This window comes from Vipera ursinii, assembly GCF_947247035.1.
Source record: "Vipera ursinii genome assembly, contig: scaffold_150, whole genome shotgun sequence".
Lineage (NCBI taxonomy): Eukaryota > Metazoa > Chordata > Lepidosauria > Squamata > Viperidae > Vipera > Vipera ursinii.
The window spans coordinates 1-24,891 of NW_028148116.1; the positions used below are offsets into that span (position 1 = coordinate 1).

Sequence of the window (24,891 nt, forward strand, 5' to 3'; positions counted from 1 at the left end):
AAAACAGGTTCTTTGCATCGTTTTCCAGAAAGCGCTTTGCTTCTCAGGGTGACGCGGGACTTGGAGAGCAACGGGATTAAAAACACGGAGGCCCAAACAAGATGTTTACTCCAATAATTTCTGAGAGAGAAAAATGTGGGTGGCTAAGCCTAGAACAAGCCATCCTTGGCAGTAGCATTCTTTGAAAGGTGGACAGTCTAAAAAAAGAGATTGGGGTGGGGGGGGGAAGAACCAGCCTCTTTCTGGGATTACAACATTCGGGGAGGATATCTAGTAGTCATAAAAGTGAGTCACGCTTGACACAAATGGAAGAACAGAAGTTCTGAGGCTGTGGAGGTTTTTATTTTGAAGCCAAGGTTCCATGGAGAAAGAACCAATTAGTATATTTATGACCCTAATTGAGGCTGGAATTATGGTGCTAAATCCTGCCGGTTGTTTAGTCATCCCATTACCCTGCCTGATTTTTTTTTTGCAGCCATTATTAAATGAACACTGTTCTTTAAGTGAACCCGTGTATTTTCTTTTGCTGAAAACCCACAATATATAAACATATAGATATAGACATAGACATAGACATAGATATAGATATAGATATAGATCACCAGGGACGCGGTGGCTCAGTGGGTTAGGACGCTGAGCTTGTCGATCAGAAGGTCGGCAGTTTGGCGGGTCAAATCCCAAGTGCCGCGTAACAGAGTGAGCGCCTGTTACTCGTCCCAGCTTCTGCCAACCTAGCAGTTCGAAAGCACGTAAAAATGCAAGTAGAAAAATAAGGGACCACTACGGTGGGAAGGTAACAGCGTTCCATGCGCCTTGGCATTTAGTCATGCCGGCCACATGACCACGGAGACGTCCTCGGACAATTGCTGGCTCTTCGGCTTGAAACGGAGATGAGCACCAGCCCCTAGAGTCGGAAACGACTAGCACGCATGTGCAGGGGAATCTTTACTCGTTATCTCTTAAAACAGGACTATCTGTAGAGTATTAGATCTTTGAACTGCTCGTGGGTTTTAGGGAGATTTAGGACATCAGGATATAGAATTCCACCCGTTTGCAATGGTTTGAAAGCATCCAAAGGACAGTCCAGAAAATAGGATGAAGTCTTGATTCTTTGGTGGGCTCCTGACTGAAGGTGCCTGCTTCTTAGCTGCCAGGCTGTTTAATCAATTCTTCTGAACTAAATCTTGTGCTTCTCGGCTTCTTAAGTATTGCTGACCTCATTTCAAAAGGGAGGATTGAAATTAGGCCCACCAGGTCCCCTATTACAGTGCAATTAAAAGCAGAGTGGCTTTTATGTGGTGAGGAACCGTACCCTTCCCCACAGTCGTTAGCTACCCAAAATCAAAACAACGTCTACCTTAAAGGACCAGTTACGGAGATGTCTGTTGCCTAAGTTTTTGGTGCCTGGGAAGGGGCTGCTCAAAAACATGGGACAACTTCAAAGGTATCTTTCCGCATAGTCAACTCCTTCGAAAATTGCTAGTTAGCTTGCCAAGTCAGGAAAGCATTGCTAAGAATTCATGGTCTCCTAGATAATACTAGGTTTGGAGTTTCAAGCATGAGAATCTTGAGTTTTATCCTTAAAAAAAAACCTTTTTGTAGTCACAAAAAGAACATCCTGGTGGTCCACCTTCTGTTCCACTAAATTTTTTTCTGGGATACTCAACATTCCAAAGAAGAAGACTGAATTTTTTCCCCACTGATTTTGTTCTGGGGATACTCAACGTTCCAAAGAAGAAGACTGATTTTTTTCCCCACTGGATTTTGTTCTGGGATACTCAACATTCCAGAGAAGACTTAATTTTATTCCCACTGAATTTTGTTCTGGATACTCAACATTCCAGAGAAGACTTAATTTTATTCCCACTGAATTTTGTTCTGGGATACTCAACGTTCCAGAGAAGACTTAATTTTATTCCCACTGAATTTTGTTCTGGGATACTCAACGTTCCAGAGAAGAAGACGGTGGTCAGCTACTTTGGAGTCTCCATTTCTTATGCCTTCTTTATGTACATCCATTTTCATGGTGGTCACTTGAACCAAAGCTTTCTTTCTCCGCCGTGCTCAAGAACCACAGTTTTAGCATCTGTGTCATTCCAGTGGGACCAAATGGGAATGAGGCCTTCAAAGACGTGTTCCTCAACTTGGTTTCTACCTTCTCCACTCTGCCAACTGTGGTTGGGTTTTATGAGTGACCACCTTAATCATCCATGTTCTCCAAAAGACCGAATGGGAAGGGAACACGGATAACTGAGGTGCCCACCCATAAAACCCAACCATTGCTATTGTGTTTCCCCAAAAGTAAGAACCAGCTGGAACATAAGCCCTTAGCGTGATTTTTCAGGACGATCATAATATAAGCCCTACCCCGCAAAATAACCCCCAGTTAAGATCATCAGCCAGACGGACGCATTTAGTACCGTATTTCCCCAAAAATAAGACTTAACCAGAAAATAAGCCCTAATACGTCTTGAGATCCTGGGCGCTCCATCACTGGAGATTTTCAAGAGGAGACTGGACATTTACCTGTCTGAGACGGTATAGGTTCTTCTGCTCAAGCAGGGGGCTGGATTAGAAGACCTCCAAGGTCCCTTCCAGCTCCGTTCTCTTCTGTTTGGGGGGAGAAGGTAGAAGAAGAGCTGAGGAACACGCTTTTGAAGGTCCCATGTGACTCAATTGTGTTAGGTAAGAGCCACTTAATCAGGGACCAAACTTGTGTTTCTTTTGTCTGCAAGCTAGAAATAGTTCAAATTCCCTTGTGAGATGAGGAGGCTACCAACCTTGATTTATTTATGGACCCACAGTGAGCGTAGCCATGAGCTACAAGACTCCAAAGGCTTGTAGCTCTCCTGCAGTTCCTCTAACCTGGATTGCAGCCCCAGCTTGCTTAATGACCCTTGAGATAGTTCTGTCTCTGGCAATCAGCCATGGCTCCCGCCCAGAAATGACCCATGTCCTCTTCTTGTACACGTGGCCACCAGAGCTTAGGTTGAACTGCCCTGTTGTCGTTCAGACTCATGATCTAACACTGCTGTGGTCTCAATCTTCTCTCAATCTTTTCCCTTCTTTTGGCTGGGTTAAGTTCTTAACTGGCATTAAATTCTTTCCCGGTAACAACGGGCAAAACGTTGGAGTCATAAATTTTACATGTGGCAGGGACTTGGTGTTCATCAGCAGACTGTTTTCCTGCCAAGACAGTCTGAAGTCCCGGAGAAGACCACTTCCCATTGTGTTTGATCGGTGTGACCTGCCGAAGAATCACCCATGCCTTAAAATTCAGGGCTGCTTCATATAATAGAAGGATATTGCACCGCATTTTCAGACATAAACCGTAGCCGTTCCCTTACCTACGCCGTGTACGTGGCGGGTCTCTCTAGCTAATAATATTATTTTCTCAGCCTGGAGATCCATATTGCATTCAGCTTGCAAATAAAATTGGGCTTACAAACTGGTTTTGCACGTGGCAGGGCTGGCGTTCATCACGGTTTAGTCCTGGGTCTGAAAGCTGGCTTTGGGACAAACTGTTAAGTATAGATAGAACTGGGTTGCCAAAAACATGTTGGAAACTGGGGGTGGGGGGGCAGAGGGGTTTGGGAAAGGATGAGTGTAGTTTTGTGGGTAGACAGAGGAAAGACGGTCATCTTCCATGACCTTCAGAGAAAACAAATCCAAGATACATCACCCCGCTTGGCTCAATTGCTAATGAAGTTTGCATCATCCCCTTGTTAGCCAGATGACTTGTCTTGGTGAATTTACTGCCCTCTTTTGTGAAAGAAACAAGCCTGGGAGAACAAAACAGCTGGACGTTCATCAGCTTTGGCTCAGCTGTGTCTCGGTTGACGTGGGCAAAGTCACGAAGGAGTGACTTTTCGCCGTGACTGGCTGCGTTGTGAGGACAGTTGATGGGAGAAGACAAGCTACTTTTGATGAGGTTGGGGAAATTCCTTGACTCATGTAAGAGTCTGTGCCCACCACTTTAGGATCTCTTGAATTTGGGATCTGGAGGAGGGTGGTGGAACAAGCCACGTCACTTCATCCCAGGAACGTGGATTTAGCAGCTGCAAAACAAGAGAAGCCTGTCAAAATCCGTAGGATACTACAGTACGTTCAAACCGTTGTTGTTTTTCCCCCTTTAATTTGTACCCTAAGAATGCTTGTAGACAGGATTTCATCGTTTCCCGTCATCTGATGCTTTTGTCTCATCCACCGTGGTTTAAAACCTCTTCTGATCTCTAGCATCTGATATCAGGTTTCCTTCGAAGATTGGTTGCTCGTACATAAAGAGCGAAATCCTGCACAACATTGTAAATCCATGGTGTTCGCCACGAGCTTTTAAAAGCATTTTCCTACATGGGACCCACCACGCCTTTGCAGATCTTAAGAGCCAGGGGTGACGGTGGGGGAAAAAAAAATCAGAATTAAAAATGCTTTTTTGGCATGACGAGGGCTGGCCATTAAATGCGGATGTTCTGAAATGTTTTTCTCTCTTCTCTCTGACACAGTTCTTCTGGAATTAACAGTTGGCTAAGAGAGTGACCTCTCTCTCTCTCTCTCAAACTAAAACAACAGCAAAAAACCGAAAAGCAGCTGGTTGGTCTTCTTTTAAGCCATTTTTTGTTGTTGTTGTTGTGTGTCGTTTAGAGGGAACACGACATTCCAGAATGGTGATGCCGAAGTTGTTGAGTTGGGAGCCAAGGTCTTTGGAAGCCGGGTCTTTGTAGCCTTCAGGGACCATTTGTATGGTTCCAGAACCAGAGTCTCCTCCGTTTGAGATCTTTTGAGGTTGAGTTTCACCAGGGTCATCTGAAACCTTATCATCTCTCACCTCCCAACTTTCCAGATGTGGGGGAAGCCATCCCAGATGTGCATCTAGCCAGTGTGCTAGAGGGAGCAAACCGGACTCAATTGCTGAGTTTCTTGTTGTGTTGATCACCTTCTGCTTGCCGGCTATCTTTTTTCCGTTCCCTCCCTCCGTTTCCTTCCTTTGCATCCGGATTCTTCTGAAACGGGGTCTTTTTTTTTCCCGCCGATGGATGTGGGTGAAGTATGGGCTTGTAGCTTCAGGTGCGATGCTGGGGCATTGCAAAGTCAAATCAAATCGGACCACGTTAACCGTTAACCGTGCGCGGCTGTCTCACTAATTCTGGGAGTTGAAGCCCACGAGTCATAAAAGAGCCAAGGTTGCCTAACCCTGGTTTAGGGTCTCCTGCCTGAGCAGGGGGTTGGACTAAAAGTCCTGCAAGGTCCAACTTCCAACTATGTTATTCTGCTATTCATTTTTCTTTCCTTCCTTCCTTCCTTCCTTCCTTCCTTCCTTCCTCTCATCTCTTTTCCCTCCCTCCCTCCCTTCTTTCACCCATCATCCATCCATCCATCTCTCTCTCTCTCTCCCTTCCTTCCTTCCTTCCTTCCTTCCTTCCTTCCTTCCTTCCTTCCTCTCATCTCTTTTCCCTCCCTCCCTCCCTTCTTTCACCCGTCATCCATTCACCCATCCATCCATCTCTCTCTCCCTTCCTTCCTCTCATCTCTTTTCCCTCCCTCCCTCCCTCCCTTCCTTCTTTCACCCATCATATTCACCCATCCATCCATCTCTCTCTCTCCCTTCCTTCCTCTCATCTCTTTTCCCTCCCTCCCTCCCTTCTTTCACCCATCATCCATTCACCCATCCATCCCTCTCTCTCTCTCTCTCTCTCTCTCTTTCTTTCTTTCTTTCTTCCTTCCTTCCTTCTTTCCTCTCATCTCTTTTCCCTCCTTCCCTCCCTGCTTTCACCCATCATCCATTCACCCATCCATCCATCTCTCTCTCTCTTCCTTCCTTCTTTCCTCTCATCTCTTTTCCCTCCTTCCCTCCCTTCTTCCCCCCATCATCCATTCACCCATCCATCCCTCTCTCTCTCTCTCTCTCTTTCTTTCTTTCTTTCTTTCTTTCTTTCTTCCTTCTTTCCTCTCATCTCTTTTCCCTCCTTCCCTCCCTTCTTTCACCCATCATCCATCCATCCATCCATCCATCTCTCTCTCTTCCTTCCCTTCCCTTCGCTTCCCTTCCCTTCCTCTCTTCATCTGCTCCAACTCACCGAAAGCTTCTGCAAGTCTCCTTCTCTTCAAGCTGACCATTTCCCCCCCCCCTTATCCAGCTGCATCTTTTCCTTGATGTGGGCAGTTGTGTTTCAGCAAAACACTCAAGGAAACAATGGTGTGAAATGAGTTCTTCCAGAACGTGGATTGGGAGTTGAGTTTTCAGCAGGGGGGAAAAAATGGCCTTCATTTTGAAGTGCGTGCTCTCACTCGAGAGCAGTAGATGGACGAGAATTACTATGCAGATAGTCCTCAACTTATAACAACTCATTTAGGGACCATTCAAAATTACGACAGCGCTGGGGAAACAAAGTGACTTAAGTCCGTTTTTTCACACTTAACGGCTGTCGCAGCGTCCCCGTGGTCAAAATTCAGACGCCCGGCAACTGACTCGTACTTATGACGGTTGCAGCATCCCGGGGGGCTCACAGGATCCCCTTTGGTGACCGGCAGGGTCAGTTTCGCTTAACAACAGTCTTGCCAACGTAACAGACTGCAGTGATTTCACTGAACAACTGTCACAGGAAAAGCCGTAACAACGGGTCAAAGCTCGTTTTAAGAGCTGCCTCGCACGGCGACGGAAATTTTGGGCTGCCTGCGGAGAACTGGTTTTCTTTCCGAGGGACCCTTGCAGTCCTTTCCAAGCTTCCAACGTTTGGGAGAATCTGGACCCAGGTTGCATTTTTTTTTCTCCTCCCCAACCAACCCTTGCAGGGAAGAAGTTCAAGAGAACTGTGTGCGCTGGAAGAAGAAATTCACCTTCATTTGCAAGATGAGCGCTAATCCCACCACGGGGCTCCTGGATCCCTGCATTTGCCGAGTGTCGGTCCGGAAAGTGAGTCCTTTGTTTGGGGGGTGGGGGCTGGGGGTGGAAAAACTCATTGGGAAAACCTCTGGGCTCCCCAGATGTAAAAACCGCCCTCTTGGGTCAGAGATGTTCCCGAGTCCTAATCCTGAATCCAGGATTTTATTATTATTTTTTTTTGGGGGGGGGTGTCTCCTGACCCATCTGGATTAGACCCATCTTTCTCTCTCCACATCCTTTAGACTTGAGAGAGACTTTTTCCAGCCAGCCAGATGGAAGCTCTTGTGACAGTTGCTCCCCGATTTATAACCGTTCAAACTTAGGACGGGGGGGGGAAGGGACCTCCTGTAATTGGGGGCTTGGCAACCAGCCCAGGTTTGTGGCTGTGTTGTTTTCTTGTAGGAAGGAGGGAGGGAAAGAAGGAAGAAAATGAAGAAGGAAGGAAGGAAGGAAGGAAGGAAGGAAGGAAGGAAGGAAGGAAGGAAGGAAGGAAGGAAAAGGAAGGGAGGAAGAAAACGAAAAGGAAGGGACGAGAAGGAAGGAAATGAAAAGGAAGGAAATGAGAAAAGGAAGGAAATGAGAAGGAAGGCAGAAAGGAAAGGAAAAGGAAGGAAATAAGAAAGGCAGGAAGGAAATGAGAAGGAAGGAAGGAAACAAGAAGGAAGGAAGGAAATGAAAGGGAAGGGAGGAAGGAAGGGACGAGAAGGAAGGAAGGAAACAAGAAGGCAGGAAGGCAGGAAATAAAAAGGAAGGAAGGAAGGAAGGAAGAAATGAAAAGGAAGGGACGAGAAGGAAGGAAATGAAAAGGAAGGAAATGAGAAAGAAGGAAGGAAATGAGAAGGAGGGCAGAAAGGAAAGGAAAAGGAAGGAAGGAAGGAAATAAGAAAGGCAGGAAGGAAATGAGAAGGAAGGAAGGAAGGAAACAGAAGGAAGGAAGGAAATGAAAAGGTACGAAGGAAATGAAAGGGAAGGGAGGAAGGAAACAAAAGGAAGGAAGGAAATGAAAAGGAAGGAAGGCAGAAAGGAAATGAAAAGGAAGGAAGGGAGAGAAGGAAGGAAGGAAGGAAGGAAGGAAGGAAGGAAGGAAGGAAGGAAGGAAGGAAGGAAGGAAGGAAAAGAGCCATCAGAATTAACTGCCAATTCTGGACCTTGCAAACAGATCTGGTTTGCATCCTGTGGACACGTCACCACGTTTTATCACCATTTTGCCCCCGAACTGTCATTTATAAACAATTTTCAGCAAAAACGGGCCATGGCGAGCCCTTGCTTTGCTTAATGACTGGGGCGTTCCCAACCGCCACGAGAATGGCTGTAAAATCAGGTCAGTCCCCTGGGTGACTGGTGTTATCATCCTTCCTCACGGCTTACAACCAGGATGGGCAGCCTCCATTCTGTTCGTTAAATCCAGGGCTTACCTGTTCTTAAAACTTATCTTTCTAACCCCTGCTCTGTTTTCAGGGTCCTCTCCGGCCAGACCCGGCCAGACCCGGGAAAAGCGCATCTAAATAAACTGGGTCAGCCAAATCTCGTTTTCTTCCTGGAGAGATTGACCCTCCTGTCCAAACTTCCAAGAAATCCCTCACAGCCTGGAATAGCATCCCACCCCCAGGATTGGGACACTAATTTTGGAAAATCACTTTTGTTTCTCCGAGTTCTTCCTTGCGTAAATTGTTTTTTTTTTCTCTCTTTTCTTTCCTTGTGGCAGGAACTGAAGGGGGGGAAGGCCTATTCCAAGGTAAGATGGTAGACGATGATCATGTCTTGAGTTTGCCAATTTTTAAAAAAAAATTTAATCCCATTTATATCCCGCCCTTCTCCGAAGACTCAGGGCGGCTTACAATCTAAGAAGCACAAATCAAATGTGCTTAGCAATCGCCTTCATTCTATGTAGATGCCTGCTTATTAGGGCTTTCGCCCCCCCCCCAAAGCGGCAATTGCGCGTTCTCTCCGCCATCTCTGAAACTTGGGTTAGATCTGGCTTCCTCTTCCTAAATCCAAGAGGGTTGAGAAGAAGCTGGTTGCAAGATTGCAGAGCTTGCAAAGTTAAGCCAGCCATTTTTTCCAAAAAAAAAAAAAAACCTCTCTTGGGCTCCTTTTGACCACCCTTATCAAAAACCAGAGGTTGGGAGTGACGATTCCTGTACATCGTACTGTAACTCTTAAAGTAATCTGGGTGTCTGGAGTTTAAAACAACTCTACAGATGGGAAAAAATATTTAAAACCCGGGGGGGGGGAGAAAACCGCCATGGTTTCTGGAACCGTTTACCGGTGGAGCTCCGGACGGCTCCCGACCTTCGCTCCTTCCGACGTGACCTAAAAACATATTTATTTGAACAAGCCGGCCTGGTCTGATGGGTTTAGGGGTATTTTAACATTTTGTATTAATCTATTGAATTGGGCTACTGTATTTAATATTTCTTTTAATTTTTATATATTGTATTTTATTGTACTGCCCTGTACACCGCCCTGAGTCCTTCGGGTGAAGGGCGGTATAAAAATTAAATTATTATTATTATTATTATTATTATTAAGATCCAAAGTGAGCTGGTTCCTTCTTGCCCACCACCAAAAGGCTGTTGAAACATGTCTTATTTTTTTAACCACAATTTAGACATCCCGAGGGCAGAAATCTTCAGGCCGGTCCATTGGAAAGAAAAGATGCTAATGGGTATCAGGGCCAGTCCTGGTTTGATTCAATCCATCCCTTCTGGACCACAGCGACAATAGAGGACTCGTGTAACAAGTCTAAAATAGGGATGTGGCCTGAAACAGACCCCAAAACTGGGTCTTTGCGGGTCAGTTAAACCTGGTCTGGCTCTTTTGCCCGAGGTTATTTATAGTCTTCCCCTATAAAATAAGTCAAAACGTAAAATCTGAGATGGCCGGAGACCTGGGCTTTAAATCCCAGCATAATTCATTACAAACGTACCTCAGAGGGCGGGCGTCTTTCGCTCAGCCTGGCCAAGAACATCGGCGGTTTGTCATGTGAGGACAGCCTGACCTCTGTACGGTGAAGCGTGTAGGTTGTTCTAACGTTACGCACCAGCAGTTCTGCCAGTTGTAAAATACTGAATATCTATAGATAGAAAGATATATGTGTTTGTGTCTCTCTGTGTGTGTCTGTCTTTCTCTTTCTCTCTCTCTCTCTCTCTCTCTCTCTCTTTCTCTCTCTCTCTCTCTCTCTCTGTATATATACACACATACATACACACACATATATATACACATATATGAAATGAGGGGGTTGACCCATAGATGGAGGGAGAAGAGGAAGAGCAAGTTGACCCAGGTCAACAAACTCAGGCTTGCCTCTTTTTTTTTTCCTTTTTCTTTCTTTCTTTTAGCTGCAAAAAAACATCTCCACATATAATTTGGCACGTCGGCCCTGAGAAACAGGAAGTGGGTTCTGTGCAAGACTTTGCGTGTAGTTGTGGCGCGCGGTTGCCAAATTGCTAATACGCTTCGGAGGGCGGTTGGGTTGAACGTCTGGGGTTTTGGAGCTGTGGGAAGAGGTGTGTGTGGGGGGGGGGGCGAACTGCAGGAAATTTCACCACCATCAGCCCCCCCCCATCTCCCCTCCGGCCTGTTTTTGTGGGTTTCTTGCAAGACAACATCTCAGCTCTACTTCATCTCCCTTAAAAAAATCATCTTAATGATGATGATGATGATGAGAATGAAATAATTAGAATAGAATGGAATGGAATAAAATATGGAATAGAATAGAATAGAATAGAATAGAATAGAATAGAATAGAATAGAATAGAATAGAATATTGAATAGGATAGAATAGAATAGAATAGAATAGAATAGAATAGAATAGAATAGAATAGAATAGAATAGAATAGAATAGAATAAAAAATATGGAATAGAATAGAATAATAGAATAGAATAGAATAGAATAGAATAGAATAGAATAGAATAGAATAGAATAGAATAGAATAAAAAATATGGAATAGAATAGAATAGAATAGAATAGAATAGAATAGAATAGAATAGAATAGAGAGTTGGAAGGGACCTTGGAGGTCATCTAGTCCAGCCCCCTGCTCAGGCAGGAGACCCTATACCATGCAGATAGTCCTTGACATAACAACCATCCCTACTGCTAAGCTTGTAAGCCGCCCTGAGTCTTTGGAGAAGGGCGGGATATAAATGGAATTAAAATAAAATAAATAAATAAATAAATTTAGCAACCATTTGAAGATTTACACTAAAAAAAAAGGGTCCTCACGCTTACGACTGTGAACAGGATTCTGGCACTCGGCAACCGGCGTGGATTTTTCCCCATTCTGCCACCCGCTTCTTGCCCCAGTTGTTTAAGTGAATCGGTGCCCTTGTTAAATTAGTCACATGATTGTTAAGCGAATCTGGTTTTTTTCCCAGTTGTCAGAAAGTCACAAAAGGGAATCGCGTCAGACACACACACACACACACACACACACACACACACACGACATTGCAACCGTCATAAATATGAACCCCTCGCCAAGTATCCAAATTTTGATCCCAGGAATGCCACCACGGTCCTAAGTGTGAAGATGGGTCATAAGTCACTTTTTTCCAAGCCGTTGTAACTCTGAACGGTCGCTAAATGAACAGTAAAGGACTACTCTGTGGTGTGTGTTTTTAAAAAAAAAACATGCCTGAAGGTGCTTCCCTTTCAACCTTGCCCCATAAGAAGAAAAAACCAGCTTTAGCGCCAATTCTTTAATTCTTCCTCTCTTTCTCTTCTCTCTTTCTCTTTCTCTCTCCCTCTCTCTCCTTCCCTCTCTCTCTCTCTCTCTCTCTCTCTCTCTCTCTCTCTCTCTCTCTCCCTCTCTCCCTCTCTCCCTCTCTCTCTCTCCCTCTCTCTCCCTCTCTCTCTCTCTCTCTGTGCTGGCTGCATGTATTCCGGGATGAGCTTCGGACAAAGAGTGCCTTATTATATTTGTGTACGCATACATGGGAGTGAACATTTTCCACATCACTGACCTGGCTTGTTCCGCTGTCCTTGGTTATGCAACCTCTCCGGGTGACTTAACACTTTGCTTGCCAGATGTCCCAAAGGTGTGTGTTGTTGTTTTTTCAGGAGGCAACTGGACCTTCTGGGGATGGTGGTGGTGAAGATGTTTCGCTTCTCATCCAAGAAGCTTCTTCAGCTCTGGAGGATGGAAAGATTTATACTCCTTGCAGACCGCTAGTCGTTTGCCTTCTTTTAGAGAGTCGTTGAGGCCACTTGGAGGTTTTACCTGTGTCCTCAGGGTCACTCTGAGCGGTGCAAATGGGTGTGGAGCCTTCTTGGAGCTGCTGAATATACATCTTTCCATTCCCCACTATCCAGTCAGAGCTGAAGAAGCTTCTTGGAGGAGCAGCGAAACGTCTTCAAAGGCCCAAGCAAGAAAGTCCAAGTTGCCTCTTGGGGGAAAAAAAATGCTCTTTTGGGACAACCGTGACTTCAAGGACTGAGAATTCCATAGACATTTCCTTGCCAGACCAATGATCCTTTCCCGGGTTTTTCTGGAAAACAACAACAAAAAGTCAAGGTTAGGAGGGTGAAATGGTTCTTCCTGGAAGGGACACGAGATTGCAAACGTGGATTCACCTGCAATGTGCAGCTTTTCACCATCCTGGTCCCCAATCTGTTGATTTTTTATTATTATTATTTTTTTACAGCTCGGCTTCACCGACCTAAACTTGGCTGAATTTGCAGGCTCTGGCCTCACCGCCCGTTGTTGCTTGTTGGAAGGATACGACACCAAGAACACCAGGCAAGACAATTCCATACTGAAGGTAAGTCTGGAGGACCGCAGGGCGGCGGTAAGGTGGGGCTGATGGGCAGCGTGGTCGCCAAGAGGTGTGCTGGAGACCTCTCCACTAAAAAAAAAAAAGTAATTTAACAAAGGAATACAGGGTCGTTCTTAAAAGCTTCCAGTGATGGAGCACCCACAACTTCTGGAGGCAGGTTGTTCCGCTGGTTAATTGTTCTCACAATTAAAGAAATTCCTCCTTAGTTCCAGGTTGCTTCTCTCCTTGATTAATTTCCCTCCGTTGCTTCTTGTCCTGCCTTCGGGCGCTTTGGAGGGTTGATCACCCACCCACCCACCCACCCCTCTCCAGATCCTCCTTGAGAGCCCCTGCGTTTTAATTTATTTATTTTGCTTGCTATATTTTGTCCTGGCAGGTTGTCTTTTCATGGCTTTTCCTTCTCTCTCTCTCTCTTGCCTTCGTTCTTTGGCAGGTCACCATTGGCATGTCCCTCTTATCCGGAGACCCTTGTTTCAAAACGTGAGTCTTTGGGGAAGCTTAGAAATCTTTGGGGAAGGGGCTATCTCTGTAGCTCTTGATGTCCTCTCTCCATATATAAACCCTGCTGGTGGTGACCAGCAGCATTAGATGGGGGAGATTGGAAAGGAGAACAGTAAAGAGGATCCAATCTGGTTTGGTCATCAGGAACAAACGCTTTGTGCTGAAGCCCATCTTCAGAGAACTGGCAGTGATTAATATACATACGTTGTATGTGGCATGTTTATATGTGTGTTATACAGGTGTAGACTTTTGAGAACAGGCAAGAGAATTTCACTTTTAATGTGTGCCAGCGTGCTCACAATAAAAAAAATGACAATAAATCTTATCATCGTATCCTATCTTATCTGTCAGAGCATGCACAGTCTCATTGCGCGAGACAACCCAGGAGTAGGCACAGTAAACAATGGTCTCTCTTAAATGGTGGTCTATCACTTACGCTTTCTACAATATCCTACACCAGGAACCATTTCCACACACGTGCCAATACAGCAGGCTCCAACACACAGCAGTTACAGCAAGGAAACAGAAGAGAGAGCACACATCTGCAGAGCCTTCCTTTTTATACAAAGCTCTTAAAGGGGCACAGACCCAGCGGGCTCTTAAAGGAACACAGACCCTGCTGAGTTATTCCCATCGTTACATCATGCATCTCACATTACGTCAGCTGGTTAGCTTTTAAATCATTACCTTGACATTATCTTATCTTACCATCTTACCTTACCTTGTCTTACCTTACCTTACCTTACCTTATCGTCTCTTATCTACCTTATATCCTATCTTACCTCTCTAGCAGAGTGTGTGCTGTAGGTGGTATTTATAGTGCCTACTCTGTGTGGCTTTTTAGATGTTGATTGGGTTGTGTTGATGGCTGGCTTTGAAGTCATTGGCTTTTAAGATTGTTGGATGAGCAAGCACACACAAGCAGCCAGGGAAGTGGGAAACTGGCACTTTGTCAGTCAACAGGGGTGCCGATTTACTAGCAGCCTACCAAGCACTTAGTGGGCAAGGGCTGGCCCGCACAAGCAAACGACAGCCAACACAGCCCAATCCACATCTAAAAAGCCACCTACACTACAAATACAAACACACAGGCTAGCACACACTCAGCTAGAGAGAGGTTCTTATGAGAATGGGCTCCCCAGTGACTGACCCAGTTTGGATCCTGCGACATTATCCTCGGACGCATTTATTCGCCTTAATTTGTGAAAAATAGATATTTTTTTAATTGTTTGGAAAAAAAGGAACAGGTGTGTGGTTGTTGACTGTACAAGGAGGTGGCTGCGGATTAGCTGCCAGCAGAGCTCAGACATACCTGGCAGGGGTGTGGCATGCTGTGGGCAAAGGGTGTTGGCAATTCCATACCGGTAACCAAGGCAGCAGGCGAGGAAACAGCCTGTTGCGTAGGCAGTTTTCGCAAGACTGACCTTGTCACCAGCATGGTTGAGGTGCGCCAACGTCAAATGGGAGAGTGAAGCTGTCAACGAAACACCTTGCTGGGAGCCCTGACTGGCTAGGGACTCTTTTCACAAGCTCCCCCCACTTCCCCCCCCCCAAAGAGAAGGAAGAAAAGAGGAAATTTCAGCCTGTTTCCAGATTGCCAAATCCGTTCGGTTCCCAGCGCAAGCTGGTACTTTTATTTTCCATCCTCGTTCCACGATTTCTGGTCTTGGGTTGGGCGGTTTGATTATATCCCCATTGTTTTATTTTTTATTCCGCCTTCCTCAAGAATTTTGCTTCAATTGGGGGCCTCCTTAAATGTCCCTCTTGTTCCACCTTCTGTTATCTACCCAGCTTTGACCTGGCTGGTTCTTTAATGACTTGATTTATTTATTGGTATCCCCCCTCTTGATTACAAATCATTCAAGGGGGTGAACATTGTCCAACAGGTTTGCCTTCCTCCTCCTGCTTTTCCCACAACCACAACCCTGTGAGGTGGATTGGGCTGAGAGAGAGAGGGACTGACCCAAAGCCACCCAACCAGCTTTCATGCCCAAGGTGGCACTAGAACTCACCATCTCCTGGTGATTGGCCCATAGTCACCCATCTGGTTTTCATCGCTAAGGAAGGACTAGAACTCACCGTCTCCTGGTGATTGGGCCAAAGTCACCCAGCTGGCTTTCATGGCTAAGGCGGGACTAGAACTCACCCTCACCTGGTGATTGGCCCAAAGTCACCCAGCTGGCTTCCATGGCTAAGGTGGGACTAGAACTCACCCTCACCTGGTGATTGGCCCAAAGTCACCCAGCTGGTTTTCATGCCTAAGACAGGACTAGAACTCACGGTCTCCTATTCTTTAGCCTGGTTTCTTAGCCACTAGATCAAGGCAGCTGTGCAACATGGCCACCCCAGCCTTGTTCTTTCCAATAAAAGTACACTCTGCCTTTTCACAGCCCGCCCTCCACCGCCAAATCCGTGGTCATCCCAGCACAAGATTCGAGCCTGCAGCTCAACTGCAAAGGGGAGGGAAACAGCCAGACTGTGACCCCCAACACCAACGCAGCATCTTCGATCGGTTCCGTCCGTCAGAACAAGCCCAGGGCCACCATCCTGGGGTCAGGTATAAGCAAAGCATTTTTCCTGCCCTGCTGCCCAATTTGGGGGAGAGATGAAAGGGATTAAGGCGCTTACGCTGCTCCCCCCAAAAGCAAAAAAAAAAAAATGGGATCTACATTTTTAATAGCAATAGCACTTAGACTTATATACAGTGCTTCACAGTGCTTTACAGCCCCCTCTAAGAGGCTTACAGAGTCAGCCTGTTGACCCCCAACAATCTGGGTCCTCATTTGACCGACGTCTGAAGGATGGAAGGCTGAGTCAACCTTGAGCCGGTCAGGATCGAACTGCTGGCAATCGGCAGAATATCTATCACCACGAGAGAGAGAGAGAGAAGAAAGGATGGATAGATAGATAGATAGATAGATAGATAGATAGATAGATAGATGATAGATAGATAGATAGATAGATAGATAGATAGATAGATGATAGATAGATAGATGGATGGATGGATGGGAGAGTGATGTGGATATAAATAGATGAGAGAGTGACGTAGAGAGATAGATGAGAGATAGGTAAATGGAGGGAGAGAGGTACGTAGATAGAGTGATGTAGATATAGATAGGTAAATAGATAGAGATAAAATAGATAGATAGATAGATAGATAGATAGATAGATAGATAGATAGATAGATAGATAGATAGATAGATAGATAGATAGAAGGATAGATAGATGGATGGATAGATGGATGGATAGATAGATGGATGGATAGATAGATAGATAGATACCACTTCACAGTGCTTCAGAGCCATCTCTAAGTGGCTTACAGAATCAGCATTTTGCCCCCCAACAATCTGGATCCTCATTTTACCAACCTTGGAAAGATGGAAGGCTGAGTCAATCATGATGATTTTTTTTTCCCTTCCCAGGGGTTTTGGAAGAACCGGATCAGAACTTATCAAGTCCAGAAGAAGTGTTTCATTCTGGACACTCGCGAAATTCAAGCTATGCCAGCCAGCAATCCAAAATCTCTGGTCAGTGTCCATTCCGCCAAGAGCTGGGTTTTCATGAGCCCGTCTAAGTGATGCTCCCATTTCTAAGGGCCTCGTGGCCTTTTTTTTTCCCAGGGAGAACCGAACCTATAACAAAACAATAAAATGAGACAAATGTAATAGTCATTTTTTTTAAAAAAAAAAAGTTCTTTTTTTTAAACCTACCTAAACCGGCAAGAGGCTTTTTTTATTTTCTTTTTATTGGGGTGGCAATGTTGAATAAATACAGGTAAGTCCTCGACTTAAGACCATTCATTTATATATTTTTCTATTACGCATATTTGAAAAACTAGCTTTTATTCCTAGTTTTGTTTTGGATTGTATATATATATATTTTTAGTGTTTACTTGGGAGTCATTGAGAATCGGGTTTGGCATCCAAATTAAATATTTTTAAAAAAAAAAAACAAACACAATAATATTTCTTTAATCTAGCTAAGCCGGGAAGAATTGTCCGTTTGTTTTTAAAACTTGGCTGTTTAATAGATAAATGCCTACTATTGCTGTAAATTTGGGATATTCGCAGCCCAAAGGCACTGTGATGGAGTTACTGTTCAATGGGGAGGGAGGTGGCTAAGTTCATGTAGGATTCGTTTATTTTACATGATAATGGGTTTATCTTCTTAGTCCTGAAGACCAAAGATAAACCTGTGCAGGGAAGGTAGCTTGTTTTCAAATCTCAGGTAACATCAGAAGATGTATATGGAGAGGGTCAGTCATCCAGGCCATGCTTGTCCCAAAGCTGCTTTTTTCAGGAGGCAACTGGACTTTCTCTGTTTTTCTCTGAAGAGGTTTCGCTTCTCATCCCAGAAGCTTCTTCAGCTCTGACTGGACGGTGGGGAATGGGAGGATTTATACTCCTTGCAGACGGCTGCTCATTTGCCTTCTTTTAGAGAGTCGTTGAGGCCTCCTGGAGGTTTTACCTGTGTCCTCAAGGTCACCTGAGCAGTGCAAATGGGTGTGGAGCCTTCTTGGCTGCAGGATGTTTCCTGTGACACAATAGGACACCAGTAAACATCCAAGTGGCCTCAACGACTCTCTAAAAACATGCAAATGACCAGCTGTCTGCGAGGAGTATAAATCCTTCCATTTCCCCACCATCCGGTCAGAGCTGAAGAAGCTTCTTGGAGGAGAAGCGAAACGTCTTCCAAGTAAAACAAGGAAGTCCAGTGGCCTCTTGAAAAAAACACCTTTGGGACCTCAGAACAGGTATGTCTCCCATCTCCTGGTAAGGTGCTTCAGACGTTCTTCTGGTGGCCCATGTCGGGAACCAAATGCTGGATTCAGATGGTTCCCGGCTTGAGCATCAAGATTGTCCTGATGTTCTCGTTTGTAGGATACAGCACCGAGCACTCTAGATCGTCCAGCCTATCGGACCTGACCCACCGCCGGAACACGTCCACCAGCAGCAGCGCCTCGGGAGGTCTCAGCATGACGGTTGAATGCCCGGAGGGTGAACGGGAACACAGGTTGGAGAAGCCCCCGAGACCCCCCAGACCCAACCTTTTGTCAGACAGATCATCTCGGTAGGTACACTCAAGCTGGACGCACGGAGGAGAACATCTCCCATCCTTTCGTTGCAAGCGTTGGGGATTCGTTGCCCCGTTTGCTTGTTTTTTTATCCTTTCTTTGTTCACCTCTTTTTCCCCCGCAGAAGGAAAAAGGATTCCGTAGAAAGCCATCCCACCTGGGTGGACGACACCCGGATCGACGCAGGTGACATTGTGGAGAAGATCATGCAAAGTCAGGATTTCACCAATGTCAGCAACACGGAAGGTGAGAACGTCTCGCCTCCTAAGGAAACTTTTGCCCCGTTTTCCTTCACTCCCTTGTGCAGCCTTCCAACTTCACCACCTGGAAGCCTGCCTTGAACTTCATCGCCCAGAATTCCTAAGCCTCGGTTGGGGGATTCTGGGGTGCAAGAGTCCAAACCCCTGCTCATTTGTCAGGCATAGGGAACCCAAGCCACTCGTAAGTAGCTGAAGAAAGCAACTTCATTGCTTTCTGCCTGAGTTACAAGAATCAGGAGGTCTTCTAGTCCAACCCCCTGCTCAGGCAGGAAACCCTATACCATTTCAGGCAAATGGGTGTCCAGTCTCTTCTTAAAAACTTCCAGTGTTGGAGCATTCACAGCTTCTGGAGGCAGGTTGTTCCACTGGTTAATTGTCCTCCCTGTTAGGAAGTTTCTCCTTAATTCCAGGTTGCTTCTCTCCTTGATTAGTTTCCATCTATTGTTTCTTTTCTTGCCTTCTGGCGCTTTGGAAAATAAGTTGACCCCCCCCTCTTCTTTGTGGCAGCCCCTCAAATTCTAGAAGGCTGCTATCATGTCCCCCCTAGTCCTTCTTTTTTCTCTAGACATCCCCAAATCCTCCCAACTGTTCTTCATATGTTTTAGTCTCGAGGCCTTGGATCCTCTTAGTTGCTCTTCTTTGCACTTTTTCCAAAGTCTCAACAACTTTTTTTTGTAATGTAACCAAAACTGGATGCAGCGTTCCAGGTGTGGCTTTACTAAGGCTTTATAAAGCGGTACTAACACTGCACGTGAATTTTCACAAGAGTGCTTGCCTTCCCTGGGGTATGACCAGGTGTAAGGCTTCATGGATCTTGGACGAGGTCAAGGTTATGCCTCTTGCAACTGCGCAAGGATTCCAAGCTAGGCGCCTGCTTGACCCCCTCCTCCTTCCAGCCTCGCTGGCATTTTCCCCCCGACATCTTTTCCTAAAGACTAAAATGTTGACCTCCCGGATATCGTTTTTGTCTTCCAGATAGTAACCTGAGGCTGTTTGTGAGCCGAGATGGCACAACTACGCTGAGTGGGATTCAGCTAGCAAACAGGTAGAGTCCTGGAACAGTTGTTTTTTTCCCCCCAATACTTTGGAGTTTAAGCCTCATTTTTAGGAGGAATTTGGGTCTTTGAAAGCATAACTTGGTAATGTTTAGAGTCCCAGCTTCTTAGTTTAAGTTGAAATCTCTCCCTTTTGTTCCTTTTCAACCACACGTTCTGTGGATGCTTCTATCACAGTGTTTTTCTTCTCACTTTTTCTCCTGCAGAGTCTCGTCTGGAGTTTACGAGCCAGTGGTCATTGAAACCCATTAAATGTGAACTCGATGGGTACCCTTTCCTCCCCACCCCACCGTTTTTTCTCTCTTGATTTCTTTTTAATCTTCTCTGCACATAACATTCCGGGCAGGACTTCTCAATTTTTATTTTTTATTTTTTATTTTGAATCCAAGCACTCCTCACCTGCCCAGAGGTACTTCACAAACAGGCACTTTATTGTTGGTTCTGGAAAGATACCGTTGGCCATATTCGGAAGGACGGGATCAACCGTCCTGCCCCTTGCAACGGCTGCCTTGAAGGGACAGCGGCTCAGGACGGCTCTTTGTGGCGAGCACCACGGCTCAGTTGGATGGCTTGATCATCCCTTTCCCCACCACCACCACCAAGTTACACCACTGTGAACACTTCCCTCTCGCTCTCCTGTTCCCGGGAAAAAAAGCTCAAATTGGAAACGTCGGCAGTCAGGACCGTGGCGAAGATTCCACCATTGGTTCATCCACATCTCCTCTCTCGCATTTATCCCTCCAAGGGCTGATAGCCAAGGAATGACGGCCCGGCTACGTCACCGCTCTGAACCAGTGATCCTCCCCTAAGCTTTTTCTTTCATAGGAAACCGCTTGTGTGTTTTGGGTCTTGGAAACCCTCTTTCAAGCTTCCGCAAGCCACGGGGAGTTTTGAAGATGCTGAGTGCAGTTCAGGTTCTAGATTGAGGTCCTCCTTCTCCTGCAGGACAAGGAAGGGGGATGATCTTGGCCAGCTACTGTGCAAGGCGATGCTTGAAGAAGCTCAGATGGGTCCAGGAAAAAGCTTTGGTTTTCCTCAATGGGAACCGCTGTTGACTTTTTCAGTTTTGTTTTTTTAAAAAAACAACAACAGTTGTTTGGGGTAACACACAGTCACTGCAGCCAGGTGAGGAGGTGAGGAGAGCCCCAAGCCTGTTGGGTTTCTGTTTTCGCTCGGTGATAACAGTAGAAAAATATTCCGTATCAGTCCCAACCTCATTGCCTTCTCGATGCACGGGTTAGGATTCTCCTCGGTTGGGTTTTGACTTGAAACAGAGACGTTGAGCCTTGAGAAGGTGTCCTCCTGTCCAAGCATGGTGGAGAAGGTTCCATCACCAGACACCAAAATGTCCTCCAGTCACTTTCTTTCTCATAGAGCGTGTGGAGTCTGCATTGAATCCAAACTCCATAAGCAATGAAATGAGGAGTGTAGCATCATCAGAACTCATTGCTCAACTGTATGTCCTCAACTGGGTTCTACCACATTCGGGAAGCGTAGGGGAAAGATTCCTGGATTTGTCTTTCCATCGGATCAATGCTTTATGGCCCTCTCCACCCAAATGTTGAAATTTGTGTAGGAAACGAGCGAGTTTTGGGGCCCGATGCAGAAGCAGTGAAGCTGTGAGCTGGTTTTCCCCATGTTGCATTCTTAATGTTGGTCATCCCCAAGCTACATCTGGAAGACCCAAAGCTTTGTTCCTGTGCAGTTTCATCCTACACATTGGGTGACCCCCCCCCACCCTTCACTTGTTGCTTTTGGAGGTGGGGGAAAGACTCAGGTTTTTCCCATTTCAAGAAAGTAGCTTGGCCTTGGTGTAGGCATCAATTGAGTGCGCACACACATATACACACATTTCACTTGGTTTAGTAATGGCTTGCGGGGGGGCGTCATCTTCCCCACAGGCCCTTTAGACTACTGTCTCTGCTCTAAAACAGTGTGCAAATGGAATTCAGAACAGGATCAGGAATTGTGGAGAGAGGCACATGGACCTCACAGGGCAGGCCTGTGGTCCCTTGAGTGGTAGCAAGATAGTAGTCATTGGGCGATGATCTGCCGAACATTGGGTTCTCCACTCAACCCCTGACCAGGACGTTCCTCTCCTATCTCAGCTGAGCTAGCCAAGGGTTCTGTGAGTTGAAGGCTCCAACCCAGCTGAGAGCCACTGTGTTGAGCAGATCAGAGAGCCTCAAACGCCCTGATTGTCCCAGACCGACCCTGATCTTCAGAAAAAAGGAGAAACTTGGGAAAGGTCTAGAATCTCCAGGGTGGATCTGGAAAACTCCATCTGGAAGTTGGTGGCCTTGTGAAATCCTTGCACCTCCATGAGAGAAGAGGTCCTCCAGAGCGTGTTTGCTAAGAAGGACCTGGTGAGTTGGAAGAAGACGAAGCTTCTTTAGATACCTCTCTTGGTGGCCTGTCCCACCACGAATGGGCGAAGCGGTAGACCTTGTTATTATTTTTCCCTGGTGGGCAAATTCTGCTGTTTTAAGACGTTGGTCACAGCCAGCCCAGCACTACTCGGGACAATTAACCTAGAGATGCCATTTGGAAAATGGTTTCCATTTGACCACCTTACACCACGGTTAACCTTCTTTCTCCTCCCCTTTTGATTTTGAAATATATTGATTTTGTTGTTGTTGTTGATCAAGCCAGCAGGCTGGCGTATGTTGTGAATTTTGGAGGGAGGGGGGGTGTTAAATCATGGTTTCATTGCTTATAGTATCTGTTGGATTCAGCTTACCGGGGTTTGTTTTATAATTATGTCTAACTTGAGCAGGGAGGGATGGAAAGCAACTAGAGTTTGGGTTTCTCTTAAATTTCTGCCTGGTTGCCTTCCTTCTACTTTTTGGGATGTGCGACACTCGCCCATCCAGCTGTGATCAAAGAACCAAGATTCGGTGAAACATCGGAATGGCAGCAAGGCCCAAGCCGTGGACCCAGGCAGGATGGGAGCACAGCTGGATCTGTTCTCCTTCCATGCACGGTGCCAAATCCATAGACTTTATTTGGGGCTTGTTGGTTCCGCAGCGGAAAACCTCTGGATCTTTTGAGCGAAAGTTCTCAAGAGAAGAGCTGAGTTGTTTCTGGAGAGGTGCGGGAAAGTCATGTTCACTTTCGATTAAAAAAAAAAGAAAGTTTTACAAAGTAGTGGCAAACAAAATGTCTTTCTATTTTGGTGAAAACTAGCCATCTTCTCAGTTTCCCCCCCCCCCCCCAAGCGCCCGCTCGATTCTCTTCAGAAAATTTATTTCCTGTTTTTTTTTTAATGAACATTTTTTTAAACAAAAAAAATACTTTGGGTCTTCGCAGTGACCCACTCCCAAATGGCTTGCTTGCTTCTTCTTTTTTTTTAATTATGCTTCCTTCTGCAGTTAAATCTTCCCCTTTGGAAAAAATGAAAGTTTTAAAAACGAAAAACTTGATCGAGGCAGCTGGGCTGCGCTCTGGTTGTGAAAAAAACCCTCTGGAAGGTGATTCCTCCCACGTTGCTAGGTACGGATCAGGGTGTCCCTTCCTGGAGAAGGGACCGAACGGGAGAGCAGATCTCTCCACGTGATCTCAGGAGCTGTTCAAAGAAAATGCCATTTTCCTGTAATCAACCCTTCAAGTTGGCTACCCTTGTTTCTTAGGCTCTGTAGACGGAGCTGGTCTCTTAGAGGCACAATAATTTCTCTTGTCCAGTTCTTCCCCTCGAAAAAAAATATATATAATCCAATATAGCCAACTTCCAAGCTGCATAACCTTCCCTCTCCAGCTTCTAAAGGATAAAAAAATCCTTTTGGCCCTGCCTCCAAAATAAGGCAAACCTGGAATGTAAAATAAATAAACTCAAAATTCTTCGCCGTGCTTTAAGAAACGTCGTTTTCTTTAAAATGTTCCGTTGCTTTTTTAAGCCCATATTTTTCAGGGGGTTGAAAGAAAAGAGAGAGAGAAGAGACCGCGTTTTATTTTCTTGGAAAGCGAATTTTTAAGAAGATTCGAAAGTCGCACCGCGATTTATATTCAGATATTTCTATAGCGGGAAAGATATTTTTTGGAAGAGAGAGAGAAAAGAGGACTATGCAAAATTTAAAGGTTAAAAGAATTGCCAGGAGAGATAGTTTTGATGTGCTCTGAACTTTGAAATCTGAAAGTAGATTAAAACTGAAATCCTTAAAAAGCATTTGTAGAAAAGATGTTTTTTTTTCCCTTCCACCGTCCCCTGCTGATCCATTTTCAAATATATTTTCGAAAAGTGTTGGGCCCGGAGAAGAATCAGTCACAAATCTGCATATTTCCCTGTTTTAACTCATTCTTCTAGTATTTATGCTTTTTTGTATTGAATGCTGTGCTGTCTGATTCAACCAGTCTTGTTTTGTATTCTCCGTTACCTGGTTCCTGATGTAGAGAAGCCACAGTTATAAAAAGAAGAAAAATCACTATAAAATCAAATGTCGTAATGGTTTTTTTTTTGGGGGGGGGGGAAATAAAGGTTGGGTTTTGTTTGGTACATCACAATGAGCGTCTGTGCTGTTCTTTTTGTTTCTCGTTGTCGAAATCTTGACACGTACACACACCTCTCAAATCCTGGAAATTAACGTGGATGCAATCAACAATTTTGTTTCCTTCCAGTTGATGTAGCCGCTCGAACTACAGAATGAGCAGCATATAAATTTCAGAAATAAATCTAGAAGTGCTTTGCTGTTGCCGTCTTCCAATATGTTTTGTTTGCCTAATCTGGCCTCTCCTGGTGGTATCCCATCCAGTAATGGATCACATCCACTTGTGTATATTCTGATTTTTTTCATCATTTTTTTTGGCTAATCCACTTTAATAATACCCTGTTTCTTGGCCAAAAAAGTTGGGAAGTCCATTGACTCAGACATCAAAACTCAAGGTTTTGTCCTTACCCTTAAAAAGGTCTGGCAGGTGAGGAAAAAGGGTGGGGAAAAAGGAGGAAACTTCAGTTTCAAATCATCTGCAGACTACTAAGTTACTTGAATTTATCTGCCAGATACTAAGTTAGGGAAGGCATGTAACCCAACTAAGAATCAGAATTAAGGATAAACAAAGGAAAATTGCAGTTAACCCGTTGCGAATTGCCAGGTCAAAATGGAAAACCTGTTCTCATTTAAATATTTCCATAAAATTAAGATATAGACCCTAGAAAATGAAAAAACAAAAAACAAATTTGGGACATGCCACACACATCCATGTGTTGAACTATAAAACAGAAATGTTTTGCTTTTTTTTAACCTGTGTTTTTTAACAAGTGTATCTCAACCATGGCAAACCGAAGATAGGTGGATCAAATTCCAGAATTCTGGGAGTTAAATATTGCCAAAGTTGAGAAATTTAAG

The 24,891-nt window shown here is 45.2% G+C and overlaps 1 protein-coding gene across 2 annotated transcripts; it reads left to right on the forward strand.

Moving 5' to 3' along the window:
* Window positions 1-6,563: 6,563 nt before the first annotated feature.
* EEIG1 (estrogen-induced osteoclastogenesis regulator 1) lies at window positions 6,564-24,188 on the forward strand. Of its 2 annotated transcripts, XM_083380324.1 has the most exons (10): window positions 6,564-6,910; window positions 8,586-8,615; window positions 12,531-12,647; window positions 13,096-13,142; window positions 15,554-15,720; window positions 16,586-16,690; window positions 18,044-18,233; window positions 18,362-18,483; window positions 19,473-19,542; window positions 19,759-24,188. In XM_083380324.1, exons 1-10 carry the CDS (start codon window positions 6,848-6,850, stop codon window positions 19,802-19,804), a joined length of 957 nt encoding a protein of 318 aa, XP_083236450.1. In that variant the 5' UTR covers window positions 6,564-6,847; the 3' UTR covers window positions 19,805-24,188. The 2 variants fall into 2 exon arrangements, with proteins under 2 accessions (XP_083236450.1, XP_083236449.1); XM_083380323.1 differs by lacking the exons at window positions 6,564-6,910; window positions 8,586-8,615 and adding an exon at window positions 11,553-11,924.
* The last annotated feature ends 703 nt before the right edge of the window (window positions 24,189-24,891 follow it).